General features: G+C 35.6%; 4 protein-coding genes across 5 annotated transcripts; all 4 read right to left on the bottom strand.

Moving 5' to 3' along the window:
* Positions 1-150: 150 nt before the first annotated feature.
* On the bottom strand, positions 151-1657 carry LOC664552 (olfactory receptor 3). The gene is made up of 5 exons (XM_008194185.3): positions 771-1657; positions 628-727; positions 486-584; positions 284-439; positions 151-237 (listed from the first exon to the last, which is right to left on the bottom strand). Exons 1-5 carry the CDS (start codon positions 1631-1633, stop codon positions 175-177), a joined length of 1281 nt encoding a protein of 426 aa, XP_008192407.1. The 5' UTR covers positions 1634-1657; the 3' UTR covers positions 151-174.
* A 1694-nt stretch (positions 1658-3351) lies between these two features.
* Positions 3352-5666, bottom strand: LOC664551 (glutamate receptor ionotropic, delta-2). The gene is made up of 7 exons (XM_015979622.2): positions 5488-5666; positions 5287-5441; positions 4455-5237; positions 4120-4407; positions 3798-4072; positions 3562-3759; positions 3352-3508 (listed from the first exon to the last, which is right to left on the bottom strand). Exons 1-7 carry the CDS (start codon positions 5624-5626, stop codon positions 3475-3477), a joined length of 1872 nt encoding a protein of 623 aa, XP_015835108.1. The 5' UTR covers positions 5627-5666; the 3' UTR covers positions 3352-3474.
* A 1477-nt stretch (positions 5667-7143) lies between these two features.
* On the bottom strand, positions 7144-8313 carry LOC664549 (uncharacterized protein). The gene is made up of 4 exons (XM_970545.4): positions 8055-8313; positions 7707-8006; positions 7475-7660; positions 7144-7425 (listed from the first exon to the last, which is right to left on the bottom strand). Exons 1-4 carry the CDS (start codon positions 8145-8147, stop codon positions 7207-7209), a joined length of 798 nt encoding a protein of 265 aa, XP_975638.1. The 5' UTR covers positions 8148-8313; the 3' UTR covers positions 7144-7206.
* Positions 8314-8405: 92 nt separating this feature from the next.
* Hsl (Hormone-sensitive lipase) lies at positions 8406-13306 on the bottom strand. 2 transcript variants are annotated; one of them, XR_010335350.1, is made up of 10 exons: positions 12782-13306; positions 12549-12735; positions 12141-12501; positions 11777-12088; positions 9865-10074; positions 9562-9819; positions 9181-9515; positions 9006-9131; positions 8756-8958; positions 8406-8683 (listed from the first exon to the last, which is right to left on the bottom strand). XR_010335350.1 is itself a non-coding variant. In XM_970543.5 (9 exons), exons 1-9 carry the CDS (start codon positions 13144-13146, stop codon positions 8869-8871), a joined length of 2244 nt encoding a protein of 747 aa, XP_975636.1. In that variant the 5' UTR covers positions 13147-13306; the 3' UTR covers positions 8406-8868. The 2 variants fall into 2 exon arrangements, 1 of the variants encoding a protein (XP_975636.1); XM_970543.5 differs by having other exon boundaries at positions 8406-8958.
* Between the last annotated feature and the right edge of the window lie 143 nt (positions 13307-13449).

Here is a 13449-nt window from a genome sequence, read left to right as displayed (position 1 = left end):
ATTTCCTGAAAAGATAACAGCGGTTTTTTCTTGAATGAATAAAATTGTCAATGGGTTCATTCATGCTTATATTTTATGTACTTTTTTGACATGATAACATTATCGTACTGTGTTTATCGCTTATAAGTAATAATAAAGCGTGTTTAATAATTTTTATTTTTTTTCTTTATTTATTCAGTGATTTATGCCGTGTCTTTGCTTCAGAAACGTGAAAAACGAGTATGCCCCTCGTGCGATCTGTAATAGAAACAATTAAACACTGTTTAAAAAATGGGCACATTACAGTAAGAAAAGTGCTAAAAGCCAAGGGTGTAATTTTGCCAATGGTGACATTGATGGGCTTTTGCATCCTTGTCATCGTGAAGATAATTTGTTTCTTGAACGAGAGACTTGTCGGAAACCAGTCACTCTCATACAGCGCGTAAGATATTTTGAGACTCTAAAATGAAGCAAATAAAATCGTCACTGGGTAAATTTGATATTACCGCCTCTGTGATTCTATTTCCGAACCAGCAGTACATCAGGAGTTCAAAGCCGGTAGCAATAAGATAAGTTATTTCATTTCCTATGTTTTGATCCGCTGTCTAAAACCACAGTTAAAAACACAAAAACTGGGGCAAAAATTACTTCGCTTAGGAGGTACAGCGAGAAGCACATTTCGCCCAAAGAAATGAACGTCTGGACGAACGTTTGCGTGCTGTAAATTGACTCAAGCTTCCCTGAAACACTAATCAAAAGTTTGGACAAACTTGCACAAAGTTTGATAAAACCTGAGGACGGTTTGTAGGTGTTTTATGCAACGAATCATTTCCTTGTTGACGCAATTTTCCAAAAAAGGGGGGTCATGTAAAGTCTCCTCTTTCAAGAGTCTTTCGGCTCGCGTCCGCATAATACAACGGGCTCGAACAGTTTTGAACGCCCCTTGTAGTATTTTGAGGTGGCTACTGATGCAGCTCATTATCGTGATAAAAAGCGAGTCGAGGGCAACAATCGTCCACGCGTAAAACGTTAACGCGATCATTGTGTAGATAAAAGTGACGAAAAACCGTAATTTAGTCCCGGAACCGAACGGCGAGACTGTGTTAACTGGCTGTTCCTGGTGGTAAACCCTCTGACCGTTCCTTTCAACGTATTGTTTGTCACTCAGGAAAATGAACGTGAATACGCCGTTCGCAAACATGCTCAAACAAATCGCGTTGCAAAAGTTTAGAAAGTATTTCGTCCACTTCAAAGCCTCCTTCTTCTCCTCGTCCACAATCAGTTTTGGCTGAAAATCCCCGCAATCCTCGTAATGGTAATTGCCGTGCTGGAGCGTTTCCATCAACTTCAAAATATCTCTCCGCATGATGAAGTAATTGAAAGCTTTGTACGCCAGCGAGACGTGGTTGCCGATATCGCGCAAAGCTCGCAGAAAAACGCTCAAGTCATTGAAACTGTAATAGACATAAAGCAGTTCTGCCGGTTGGTAAGCAACAAACAAGTAAAAGATCCAAAAAATGTTATAGGCATGTTGCAAGTATTTCTTGCGTCTTGTGGTTTCGTCGTCATAAATCCAGAAAGCCGTCAACTTTAGGAACGCAATGTTTGAATCGAAATACGTTGCGAGAGTGTGGATTTTTTCACTTTTGGACATTTCTGACCGTGTGAGCGTGTCTCGATTTTAGTATGTTTTATAGTGGCGTGTGTGGTTCGATACTTGATCAAATATTTAAATTTTGACACAGTGATGATTAGGGTAATAACAATAATACAGGCCTGGAGGTCGGTAATTTCAATTGGGAAATTCCATATCATGTGGTACTTTACAGGTGAAAAATTTAGTAGCTCCGCAAGGGTCAAAAAGAGGAGTTTGGAAAGGCGGGACTGGATGTGTGTTAAATTATGGGCGCTTTTTCACAGTCAAGCGTGATTGGATTAGTGATTAATATTTTATTCAGTCGTAATTAAAAGTGATGGATTTTTAGCTTAACAAGACGCATAATGTGTTTGTTTGGGATATGAAATATAGCCCAGGTTTTATTTATTATAAGGCAGCTTATTAATATGTTAATGACAATATATCTGTGATTAAATCGGTGCGTCAAATTCAGCTTCAGGTGCTGTGATATTTAAAAATGCAAAAAACTATTGACTGTTTTAGGGCTTTCTCTATGGAAAATTGATCAAAAACAAGTGTGTATGTGATATAATGCATACAGGCTCTTTCAAAATTGGCGACCTCTGAGTTCAGACTGTTGTAGAGAATGACTTCAGTAGCCCAAATATAGAAAAAAAAATAATTCGGGACTTACCAACAAAGATGATTAGCGTTTTCTTTATATGCAGACTAGAAGTTTCAGTGTTTGTTGTTATTTATGGTGTAGATGATTGTAGAGAATAATAATATAAAGCAAATTCTCAAAAATTAGCTTTACTTTGAAGATTTTTTGCTCCAAAACAAATCTATTTTTCGAGAAATTATTTTACATTATTATTCTCCACACTCATTTACACCATAAATAACAAAAAACATTGAAATTTTTACCCTGCATTTGAAGAAAAACTAAATTCCAAAATGCAACACCCTGTACATTATCGACTCCTTAAGTTTCATCCCCTTGTCGTTAGCTACCCTTACTTCAAAATTATAAATGGAATTTTCAATTTTTTAAAAGGGTGGTTAGCAATTATTTTTTGTTAGTTATGAGCTGTCTCTTCAGTGTCCTCATAATCCGAATTAATATATTGTTAGTTTAAATTAAATTGGCTTAAACTCAAAGGCTAGAAAAACTTTAAATTTCAAAAACAAATTTTTCTCCGAGATCCTAATCGATCGGTTTTTGCTTCAAAATATTTTTACTGAATATCAAAAGTTATTGAGACTGTCTCCTGTTGAAATATTTGTAAAAAGTACTTAAATCAATAATGGGCCAATTCAGGTATTTATTTGAGTCCTAAAATTGGGCCTTTTTCGGACTTAAACCCAAAAAGTTGTCGAATGACATTTAAGTTCCTAATTGGAATCTTTTTCGGTCTCAGTTGCAAAAAACTGGCCAAGGGAACTTTACCAATCATTTAAATGAATTCAAAAAAATTTTGTTTCGAGGGGTAAACAGCTGTACAAGTTCAAGGATTTGCAGGAACTACGAGGATGTATGGTGAAAATTTAGATCAGATGTTTACCCCTCGGAGTTTGCTAATTTTGAGACACTCTGTATAATAGTTATCATGCGTGAGTATCGTTAATAATATGAGGATATAAGACTAGTCAGAACTGGCAATAAAACCTTATAAAAATTACCAAAAACAGTGCTAAAAATCTGTATTTTTTAAAACCTGTTTTTGATAAAATAAAAAAGGGATTTGTTTCGTAATAACTTTATTTATTTCACATCGAAGCGAATCTGTGCAAAAAAGTGATAGAAGAACTCTAGAAATAACAATTTTATGCGATATTTTATAAATTTGCTCGTATCCCGGCACCTCCGCCATTTTTTATCGCCGTCTTCTTCTGGTATAATACTGAATCCTTAATTTCAAGAGAACAAATAATTAAGTTACTGTAACAAGAAACCAACAAACCTTTGATGAACATATATCTCGAGGATGAGCACCGCCAAAGCCGCCCCAATCCCGCCCGCTAAGACAACAGCAGCCGGGTAACAATCAACCAACCCCACACTGATAAAACTGCTCCCTCTTGCCAAACACTGCGGTTTTTTCGTATAAATTAGCCCAACTTCCCGCTCCTGAATGCCATTTTCTTGAAGCAAACGAAGTCTGCGAGAAATGAAACGAGCGCTAAACTCACAACTCACCCCACTTTCAACATTTTTTTATACGAGGAGTTTTTCTGAATCGCCAACCAAGGGTCAGGCACTTGCAAATACTGGATTTCTTGCAAGCCACATTTTTCATCCTCTCGGAAAATCTCGCTAACGAATTTGTACCCCGGGCCTGTCTCGACGTGAAACGCGAACAGACCTTGCCTCATTTTGCGAATGCCTTCCTCGATGGGGTAAAATTTGGGCTTCTGGCCAGGTGGAGCGACCTTTTGTTGGTAGATGGCTCGGCGGATTGGCTCAGTTGCGTTCTAAAAGTTAGTTTAGTTTTTTAAAACATTATTTTATTTCTTATTACGGGGAAATAGAAATGATTGAAGACCGTGTTATCAACACCCACGTCTAATCTCGAATTGAGGATGTCTTGAAGTGTTTGAATACTGCTTGAAGACGATTGCAGCAGCGCTACAATGTTTGCAGAGTAAGATGTGTACAAGAACATGAGAGACACCAGGAGGAAAATTAAAGTGATCCGACCGGGAATACTGAAAGGTACCGACGAAGAGCCTTGTTGACACAAAGCCCCAAATGTGATAAAAACAACGTCGAGCCAAGAATTGTGAATTTCCGTGATGTTCGATTCGTTCTACAAAACACACTGGAGGGGAAATCAACCCAAAATGCAAAAAATACCACAACTTGGACATAATCCTTCTTTTTCCACTCCCATCTCACTACAACATACAACAGACCGGCAATAATGACAAGCAGGCCGCACACAGAAGCCCACACGGAGGCGTCAAACGGTAGAGTAAAAACATTGGCAACGTATGACAACTTCGGTTGTCGGAAAATAAATTTAGACCGTGTCGGGGTGGTCATTGCGATGTAATCTATGACTCTGATCCGATCGCTTGTAAGAAATAGGGCTGTGCCCCCGATATCTGCCTCGTTTCTTGTCAACTCGCCAATCATTCCGCTCCATTGGGACTTGTTGTCTTTATAGCCCCAAGTGCCCCTCACCGAATATTCCAAAGACGCGTTTATCGTATCGGACAGATGTTGGACTAGGACGTAATTAACTTTAGCGATGCTGTCGATGTGAATGTCCCTTTTGTCAGTCAAGTGGTTCAAAGAGTCGTTATTTGTGATCACAATGCATGACTTCAGGACCGTTTTCGTCAAATTTCGCCGGCGTTTGTACGTGATTTTTTCGTAGCCGGTGTCAGTCACACCGAGGCCGCGTCCCCAAATTCCGATATTTTCAATTATTATGGAACCGTTAATTTTCCTTTTGTAGATTTTGTTCAAGTCAAATGTGCCGCTTGTGGGGTTTATTGTAGCGAGGGTGACATCACTATCGACCAAAATGTTCGTTTTGGTGAAATATTCGTCGATAAAAAACGATAATTCGACTGGATTGTTGTAATAAACGATCCATTTGAAAGGCGTAGCGAATTGTTTTTGTTCACTGGCCTTCAAAATATTGTTACCGAAAATTAATTAAATGAGTTATTACTGGTACCAAAAGTAGTAATTGTTTTGTATTCGAACAACCAGCATCCAAAACATAAGTGAGAAAAGCTGGTGGTGTTGGATAGGGCATGTCACGAGAATTTGGGGATAAAACATTGACTTGGTACAATTTTTTCGAAAAGTGGCTCACTACCTGAAAGGCGTCTAAAATTTGTGTTGTTATTGTTACGAATTAATAATAAGTTAGTACCGTTTTTGTCACACAGATAGGCCAAAATAATTTGCGTTTTGTTAAAATGTTCGATTAAATCATTAATCATTGGTAACACAATATTACAACCGTGAAGTTTCATGAAGAGGAAAACTACGAAAACTGTTTTGAAATTCATTTTATGAAGTTGTTTCAATACTGTGATTTCAAGTAAAGAGACAGGAACATTTCATTTCGAATTATATTTGCTTGGTAAATATAAGTTACGTGAAAATTGTAGTTTGAGCCATAATTTCGGTTATTTCACTGTTTAAACAGCCATACTTTAATATTGACTCAAGTTCGTCTCAATAACAATGTAAGCTTGAATAATAACATAATGGACGCTAATTTGTAGTTCGAGGGAGTTGTTTTAAATCAGTTCTTTCCAATGTTTGCGCAAAACTAGATTAAAAAAGACACTTTTTATTAATTTGCACAAAAAAATAGTGAGATTTTTACATTAAAAAATTGCATAGTAATAACAATCCCCCAATGTTTTCAATTTTTAGTTCAATAATACCTTAATAAAGATTTTAAAACATTGTAAAATATATAAAAAAATGTTTTTGTAGGTCTTTAATTTTCTGATTTCATAACGATATTCATAAAATGTAACAACTTATACCCGAAAAAAACTAAGAAAAAAATTTCGTAATGGTTTTAAAGGGAGTCAAGCTCTTTAACAACTTTCCACATATACCTAATGAAAAACCTTATTAATCCTTTTATTTATTTATAAACAAGAAAGGCATAAATCTTTGGAAAAAAAAATTAATATCGACAGATTTAAAAAAAATCTGAAGCAGCATAAGAAATACTTATTAACTAAAGCTTATTATAATGACAAAAGATTTTGTATACTGAGGCAGTGTAAGGAGACCGGATTTTAAATCTTTAAATTATGCTAAAAACGTATCCTGAAAGAGCAGAGAAAAACAAAATAGAACATTATAATAGAAAAACAGATCATAAAATCTAGAGAAAATACTCTTTTTTCTGTTTTTTTTTGGTACGAATAACTTATTAGTTATTACTATTACGAATAGTTTTCCTTTTTACAGATATAGAGAGACTTGCAATAATATCTATTATTTATTGTAGTATTTAAGTAAATCCATCAGCAGAAATCAGAATCAGTGAATATTCTATGAATTCAATCAGAATGTCTAGAATTTTAAGCAAATTCTTCAAACTAGAAGAATCATTTTGCAGGAATAAAAATTATAACCGAGTATAACTTTTTTTAATTCTTAATTTATCTTCCTCAATGCGTAACAAAATTTTCTAGGGTGTTTTTTGATAATTATTTAAACTTTTAATTTTGACTGTTTTGAAGGCAATAAAATTATACTTTGTTTGAAAGCTCAATTGATTGTACAAATAGTCGTTAATTAGATCATTCTCTGTGAATTCTTGTGAAAAAAAAAAACACCGAGAATTAGTATTCAGCTCAATTAGATTCTCTGTATTTTTACACAATTACTCGACAATCTCCAGTTTTATTTTATCATTTGAACATACCTGAATTAGTTATAATAACTAATTAAAACACATTGTTAGCTGATCGTCTGCATACATCTGAATGAATTTCAATGAATTGACTAGTCATAGTCAGATTTGCTTTTTTCCTTGAAGGGTAAAAATAAAACACAGTTTGAATTATCAACAACTCTTTTATTCCTCGAACTGTAGAAATTATAAATGAAACGTTGAAAATTAAGGATACAAAATATCGTAATGCCCTGGACGGTAAAGTAAATGTACTAAAGGTGTGCAACCTTCAGGAAAATCGTGTTCTGTGACCGACTTGTTGTTACCCCTGTCCATGTAAACCACACGCACCCCCATATTAAGGGCAGCACAAGCAGCAATTATGTGAATGTGGTCACTTTCTTTGTACATTGGTTCAACTTCCTGGTGACAAAAATCAGCAACCTGTAATAAATTGGTCTCAAAAAAAATAGTGTGTTAAAGATGAACGTACAGTTCTGTCACCCTCAATGAAACAGCTGTAGAAATCCTGGTCTTTTTGCAACTGTCCGCTTGTTAAAAGTCTTAAATAAACAACCATGTAATCGGAATAACCTTGCTCGTTAAATAAAAAATGAAGAGTTTTCTTGGCGTCGTCTACGTCGGTTAGGTCACCTACACGTTTGAGGACTTCCATGTACTAAAAACGCAAATTATGATTGTTCTATGAACAAGGGGGCGCTCACAATATCGTAAAAATCTTCTACAGTAAACTGCTGAAAGCCAAGCTGCACTAGAGCGTCTTTACTCTCCTCAGCTTGCTTATAAAACGCGTTAAATTCGTCTTTTTTGTCTAACAGTCTCTCAAGACCCGCATAACTATACGCACGGAAAAAACAGTTCCCGTCAGGCCTAGTTCTACGAATGTGCTTGTACTTGGAAGACAGATCTTTGATTTTTTCTAAGTAAACTTCATCGTTAGCGTATTCGCTATTTAACGAAGAAATTGGTTCCATTTCACCAACTAAAGGAATACTTTCAGAAATCTATAAACAACTTTGCAAAAACATAACCTCCATTTTTCGCATTTTTACCTCCTTTTCAATCTGGCGTTGTTGGGCCAGGATCAGTTCGTCCTGGTTCACCTGAGAGGGTTCTTCTGAGGAATTTTTGCTTTCGTCGCCCATTTTCTGTTAAAACTAACACAAAATAACCACACCAAGCACGAATGTTTTCAACCACTCAATTTTGACAGTTGCTGAGACAAGTTTATGGCAGTTATGATAAAAAACAACCCCAAATTCATCAATAATCAATAACTGTCTTAAAAACCAACTCAACAATAATACGCGCTCCAAAATAATTAGTAAAAACAATAACACGGATAAAGTTGAGCGATAGAATGAGAGGGTGTAAAGTTAGTTGCATAACTGTAGGCGTAACAATTTGTTTAATAATTTATTTCCGTTAATAATCCAATAAATACATTGTATAAATGTTCACAATCAGATCTACTTGCACAAATAATTATCACTATGAGTTACGTAACAAGTTCACTTTGGTATATAAGGAAATGTAAATACAATCATTTTCTAATACTGCTATGGACTTATGATTTGATGTACTGCTAAATTTGGATTAAAGATCGATTAGGCACCAAATAATAGACCGTAGCAGCAAAAACGTTAAGTTAAACACAGCCGCAACCAACAGATCCAGGTATCTAAAAATAATTTTCAGGAACAATTAACAAAATAAAACGTGTACTTGGTAATTGAAAACACCTACAACACACCTTAAATTTGTATAAAAAATACTTTATATACTGGACAGAAATTTTTAAATGTGTTTTTGAGAGAGCGAACTAGTCTAGAGTCCCATTTATTTCCTAATTGTATCTATAAAAAATTATTGTAGTGGAGGCAGATTATCCAAGTTCAAGAGCTCGTTGATTCTTTTTACACAGAGCTTGGAACCCTCATAGGCTTCTTTGGAAATCTGAAACAAGACTCCAACACTTGTCCCATAACTATCCCACATTTTACCAAAGAAAAATTCAAGAATCCGTGCGGTAAACCCGATAAAATATCCAAGTGGACGTTTTTATTTAATTGCTTCAGTCGCTTCGAAAACATCACGCAATCATCCAAGCAGGGGTCTAAATGAACGGTCTATAAAACAACCCGTATTATTGAAAAAAAATGTAATTGATTTTTTTACCAAAACGCGAACTGGTGGAAATCGCTCCAAATCCTCATCTTTTGCACAAAAAGGGCTCAAAAATGGATCTTCAGGGACCGTAAATTTGAACTCATCGAGTAAATTACCCTGTCTGTCTAAATCTAGGTATTTTTCCGCAGCGCTTGCACTCCTCGGGACCATAAAATCGACCCCAACTTGCGCCTTCTGTGCAATCCAGCTGTTGAATCGCCACTTTAAATTCGAAACAAAACTCGAAACTTTGGTTTGCAACGAATCGTCAATTGACTGGGACGAAGTCGCACTTTCGTGTTTTAAAACAGGTACTCGCGTTCCGTCAGTTTCAGTGTCAGAATCTAAAACAACCGCTTTTCTCTCGTCCACTTCCAAGACAAAACATACCCAAAACGTATTTTTCCAAAAAATCGGAAACGTATTTTTGACTATTCTCGATATTAGAAGATTGCAAATCAATATCTTTATTCCTGTCGTCTTCTCCTGAATTTAATGACCCGTAGGTCAAGGTGTCGGAAGTTTCAGACACTGGTGATTTGTGAGCTTGTAACTCCATCAAGTCCGATTCGGATATTTCTTCGAAACTTTCAGTGTCCGAAGTTTGGTCGCAGTTTTCCACTTTTTTATTGTCAGGACATGCATAAGCTAGTGCACGAAATTATTTTGGAGAAATTTTTGTGAATGGTTTACCTTTCAAACAACGCATCATAAAACCGAACGGTAACAAAGGATCCATCATACATAATAAGCGAGATGGTGAAGGAACGAAATTCACTAAAGTAGGCACGTATGCTACGAATAGGCCCATCGGGGGCGGAATGCCCAAATTTAGGCATTTTAGAGTGGTGGAGAGCAGCAAGTTTGCGCCAGCTGAATCCCCAGCGCCTATTATTCTCTCACCTTGAAGGAGAAAAATAAAAAAATACCGAAGCTAAAACAGCGACAAATCTTTACACAGTATTTTCGGGTTTAACAAAAAGGCCTTTCTTCAATTTATTTATAACATTATTTGTCATAAAAACTAAGTACAGATACAAGAAAACTGAAATTTAAATAATTCTTGCTTTGCTCCTTCGAATTTGTCCGTAACTGTTTCTTTAAATTATTTTCCAGTAGCCTGAATAATTGCATCTCTAATATATTTTTTTATTGTCTGAATATTATTTGAATTGTTTGAGTATTACTTATACATTTTCATGTTTATGTATAAAATCTGTAACATGTTTCAGCTGAATAAAAAACAATCATTTAAGAAACAAACAAAAAAACGGTTATCGTATGTCTCTAATTTTTATTCGTTCAAGAACCAAGCAAATCAATCAACAGTTATTTCAAATGAATATTTTTCCTGTTTTTAATTATAAAAATGCCAATAACTTACACATAACATTAAAAATAACAGTAAATAATTTTAAATTCCAAAGCAAATAGCTGTTCTCAATGACATTTCAAAAAAGTCATCCATTGAAAAGAATACCAGGAATTTTTTTCAGTATTTTTAATGTTATTGTCCATTTTTTTTATTTCAAACTTTATGAAAATTGGATAATTTGGATGTTAAAAAACACAATGTGTTGGCAACTTTTCGTGTTTAAAATTCACACTTCCAGCCTAAATAAATGTGTAAATCTAGTCTCAAACTTTGCTGAGTTTATCTTGGATTTCAAATGATAATTTTAATGACGTATTTAATTAAAGTATAATGGGAAAAGACGACTCCTGGAGTCTTCCATAATCCTCAAAAACTTTTCTCTATGAGTTTAAATCTTCTACTGAACTTAAGTCTACCCGATTTTTTCTGAAGTGGAAATTCCAAATATGATTACAATTGAATGATTTTTTTACACAAATATATACGCAAATAAAGAAAACTCATTTTATTGCAGACAATTAATAAATACTGTTTACAAAAAACACATTGTATTTATAGTATTTCTTAAAATCTATTGATTAAATTTCCAGTGAGTTTGTTTTTCGATCCTTCAAAAATAAATTATACCTACTAAAGAACCGCTCAAGATCCGATCAATTTGGAAACAGTCATATAGTTTTTACAACTAGTTCAACAAGATTTTTTGGCGCTTTTCTTTAATTTTTCTGTTCAAATAATGTGTGAAGAATATCAGTTTTCGCACACGGTATTTTATTCTGAGAGTAACCTTTCTCTAAGACTTTAAATATTCGAGTAAACTACCTTTACGAAAATTTATCCGAACTTGACAGCATTATTTTCTCAATTGTAAACGTAAAAAAATAACGATTTTCTTTATACAAATCATTAAGAAAAGTACAGAAAATAGCATTTCATCGCAAACAATTAAATTATTGTTTAGCGCTTTCTTTTTTCCTATTAGATAATTGTATCAATTTATATTTCTCTTAAACCTTTTTTTCAAGAATTTCCCGAACTTTTGAAAAAGTTCTTAAAGAATAGCAACTATATAATTTTTTCCGATTCGTTTTAGTCTGTCCGTTTTTTTTTAATAAATAATACAATTAATATTTTTTTAAAAATTCCGTAAAAATTTGTAGCAATAGCCAATCACAATTTTATTTTCTGAACCACAAAGAAAATATTTTTTTGTTCAATTTTCCCACTTACCTGTGCTTCCTAGCAATTGACAGTTTTTCAAGGCCCAACAATAGGCATAAGTGACCTCCTCCAAAGCCCTTGGAAAGGGAGCTTCAGGCGCTAAACTGTAATCAATGCTCAAAATCGGGACCTTTAGTTGTTTTGCCCATTCCCTCAAATAACACTCGTGTGATAACGAAGACTGGGCAACAAAACCGCCCCCATGACAATGTATAATCAGGCCCCTAGCTGGTGGTTTACTCTTGTATTTATTTGAAGCTTCCCCAATCATGCCTTCATGGACTTCATGACTGATAAGGCGCACTTGGACTGGTTTTCTACCTGTGATAATTTTTTCCCATTGATTTGTTTAATGATTAAATTAAATTAATACCAATATGAGATGAAGGGACAGGGACATCAATTTCGCGCCCGTCAACCTCAAGAGTGAACGGTTCAGGGGGCAAACTGATAATTCGGGAAACTGCAACACTTGGGGCCACCACATACGGCATGTTTGTCATCAACTCATTTTCCGAAAGGAACCAAAAAGCTTTGCAGAAATTTACATCGGCATTTTGCGATATATTGACAATTCTTCTGGCCCTTTGTTCCGGGTCATTGACGTATTTTGATGTGGCCATGAGGGAGGTCGTGGCTTTTGCGAAAAAAGACCCTTGGTTGTAATAAATTTCCGAAAAAATCGCCATTGACATTGAGATAAATTGTAAAATGTTTCTCAATGATTCACAAAACTGCAAAAATTAACTCGCTCATAATAATTTTGTCGTGACGATCTTACTTGAAACCCCATACAACGCCCGTAGAAGCAATATTGGTTGATGTCCTCGTAGTTGGACAATAGTTCTTGAGGCGAATGCTCCTCATCTGGAAACAAATTTCCTGCACTGCTCCAGGAAATCAGCGTTTCCAAATGTTTGAAACACGTGTCCAGACTTGCAATTAAGTGGGCACAGGACTCCACATCCCTGAAATTTTCCGTACTAAAAACGCCCAAGGTGCCAAGCCACTCACTTTGTTAGTTGTGACTTCCTGAAGAAAGCACTGGCACGTTTCAAACAGATCTTCTTGTTCAACGCTATGCCATAATCAATCGCCGAGTTGGCAACGCTCAGGAAACTCCGATACCCGTTCCCGGGGGTGCTTTCATCAAAATCAAACCTGGGGGCTTCTGACGCAATTCGTGCCATCTTCTGGGAGATCTCATCCAAGTTCTCCCTAATCCCCATGAAGGATATATACAGCCGTTGCCCATTCTCGCTCGTGTCTTTGGCAAAAAAATTCGCGTTGTTCTCGCACAGGTCTTTCAGCACCTCGATGTTCGAGGCACTTGCTTCCTTGGGTTCTAGGCCGTTTACTGCATTATCTTGATCTGTCATTTCGAGACACTTTAAAATTTTGTTTGTTTACGTGTTAATGTATTTGTTCATGTAGCTTGAGATTTAGCTGAGATTAGATAAATAATGTTTACATTAAAAATTAGGCGAAGTTCTACTTGTATTTTGGTGACAGGAGCATGACACTGAACGATGCGCCGCATTGAGCGAGCGGCCGAAAGCGGCTTGCTTCGAAAAGTAAAGCCGGGGCTAGTCTAACAAACGACCCGTATATTCGTATATTTCAAATTGATGTGGAAGTATTTAAAACAGCTGAAGATTGAAAGTGGTTGAAATACTTAAAAA

This window comes from Tribolium castaneum, chromosome 9, assembly GCF_031307605.1.
Source record: "Tribolium castaneum strain GA2 chromosome 9, icTriCast1.1, whole genome shotgun sequence".
Lineage (NCBI taxonomy): Eukaryota > Metazoa > Arthropoda > Insecta > Coleoptera > Tenebrionidae > Tribolium > Tribolium castaneum.
This window is presented reverse-complemented; position numbering and strand designations above follow the sequence as displayed.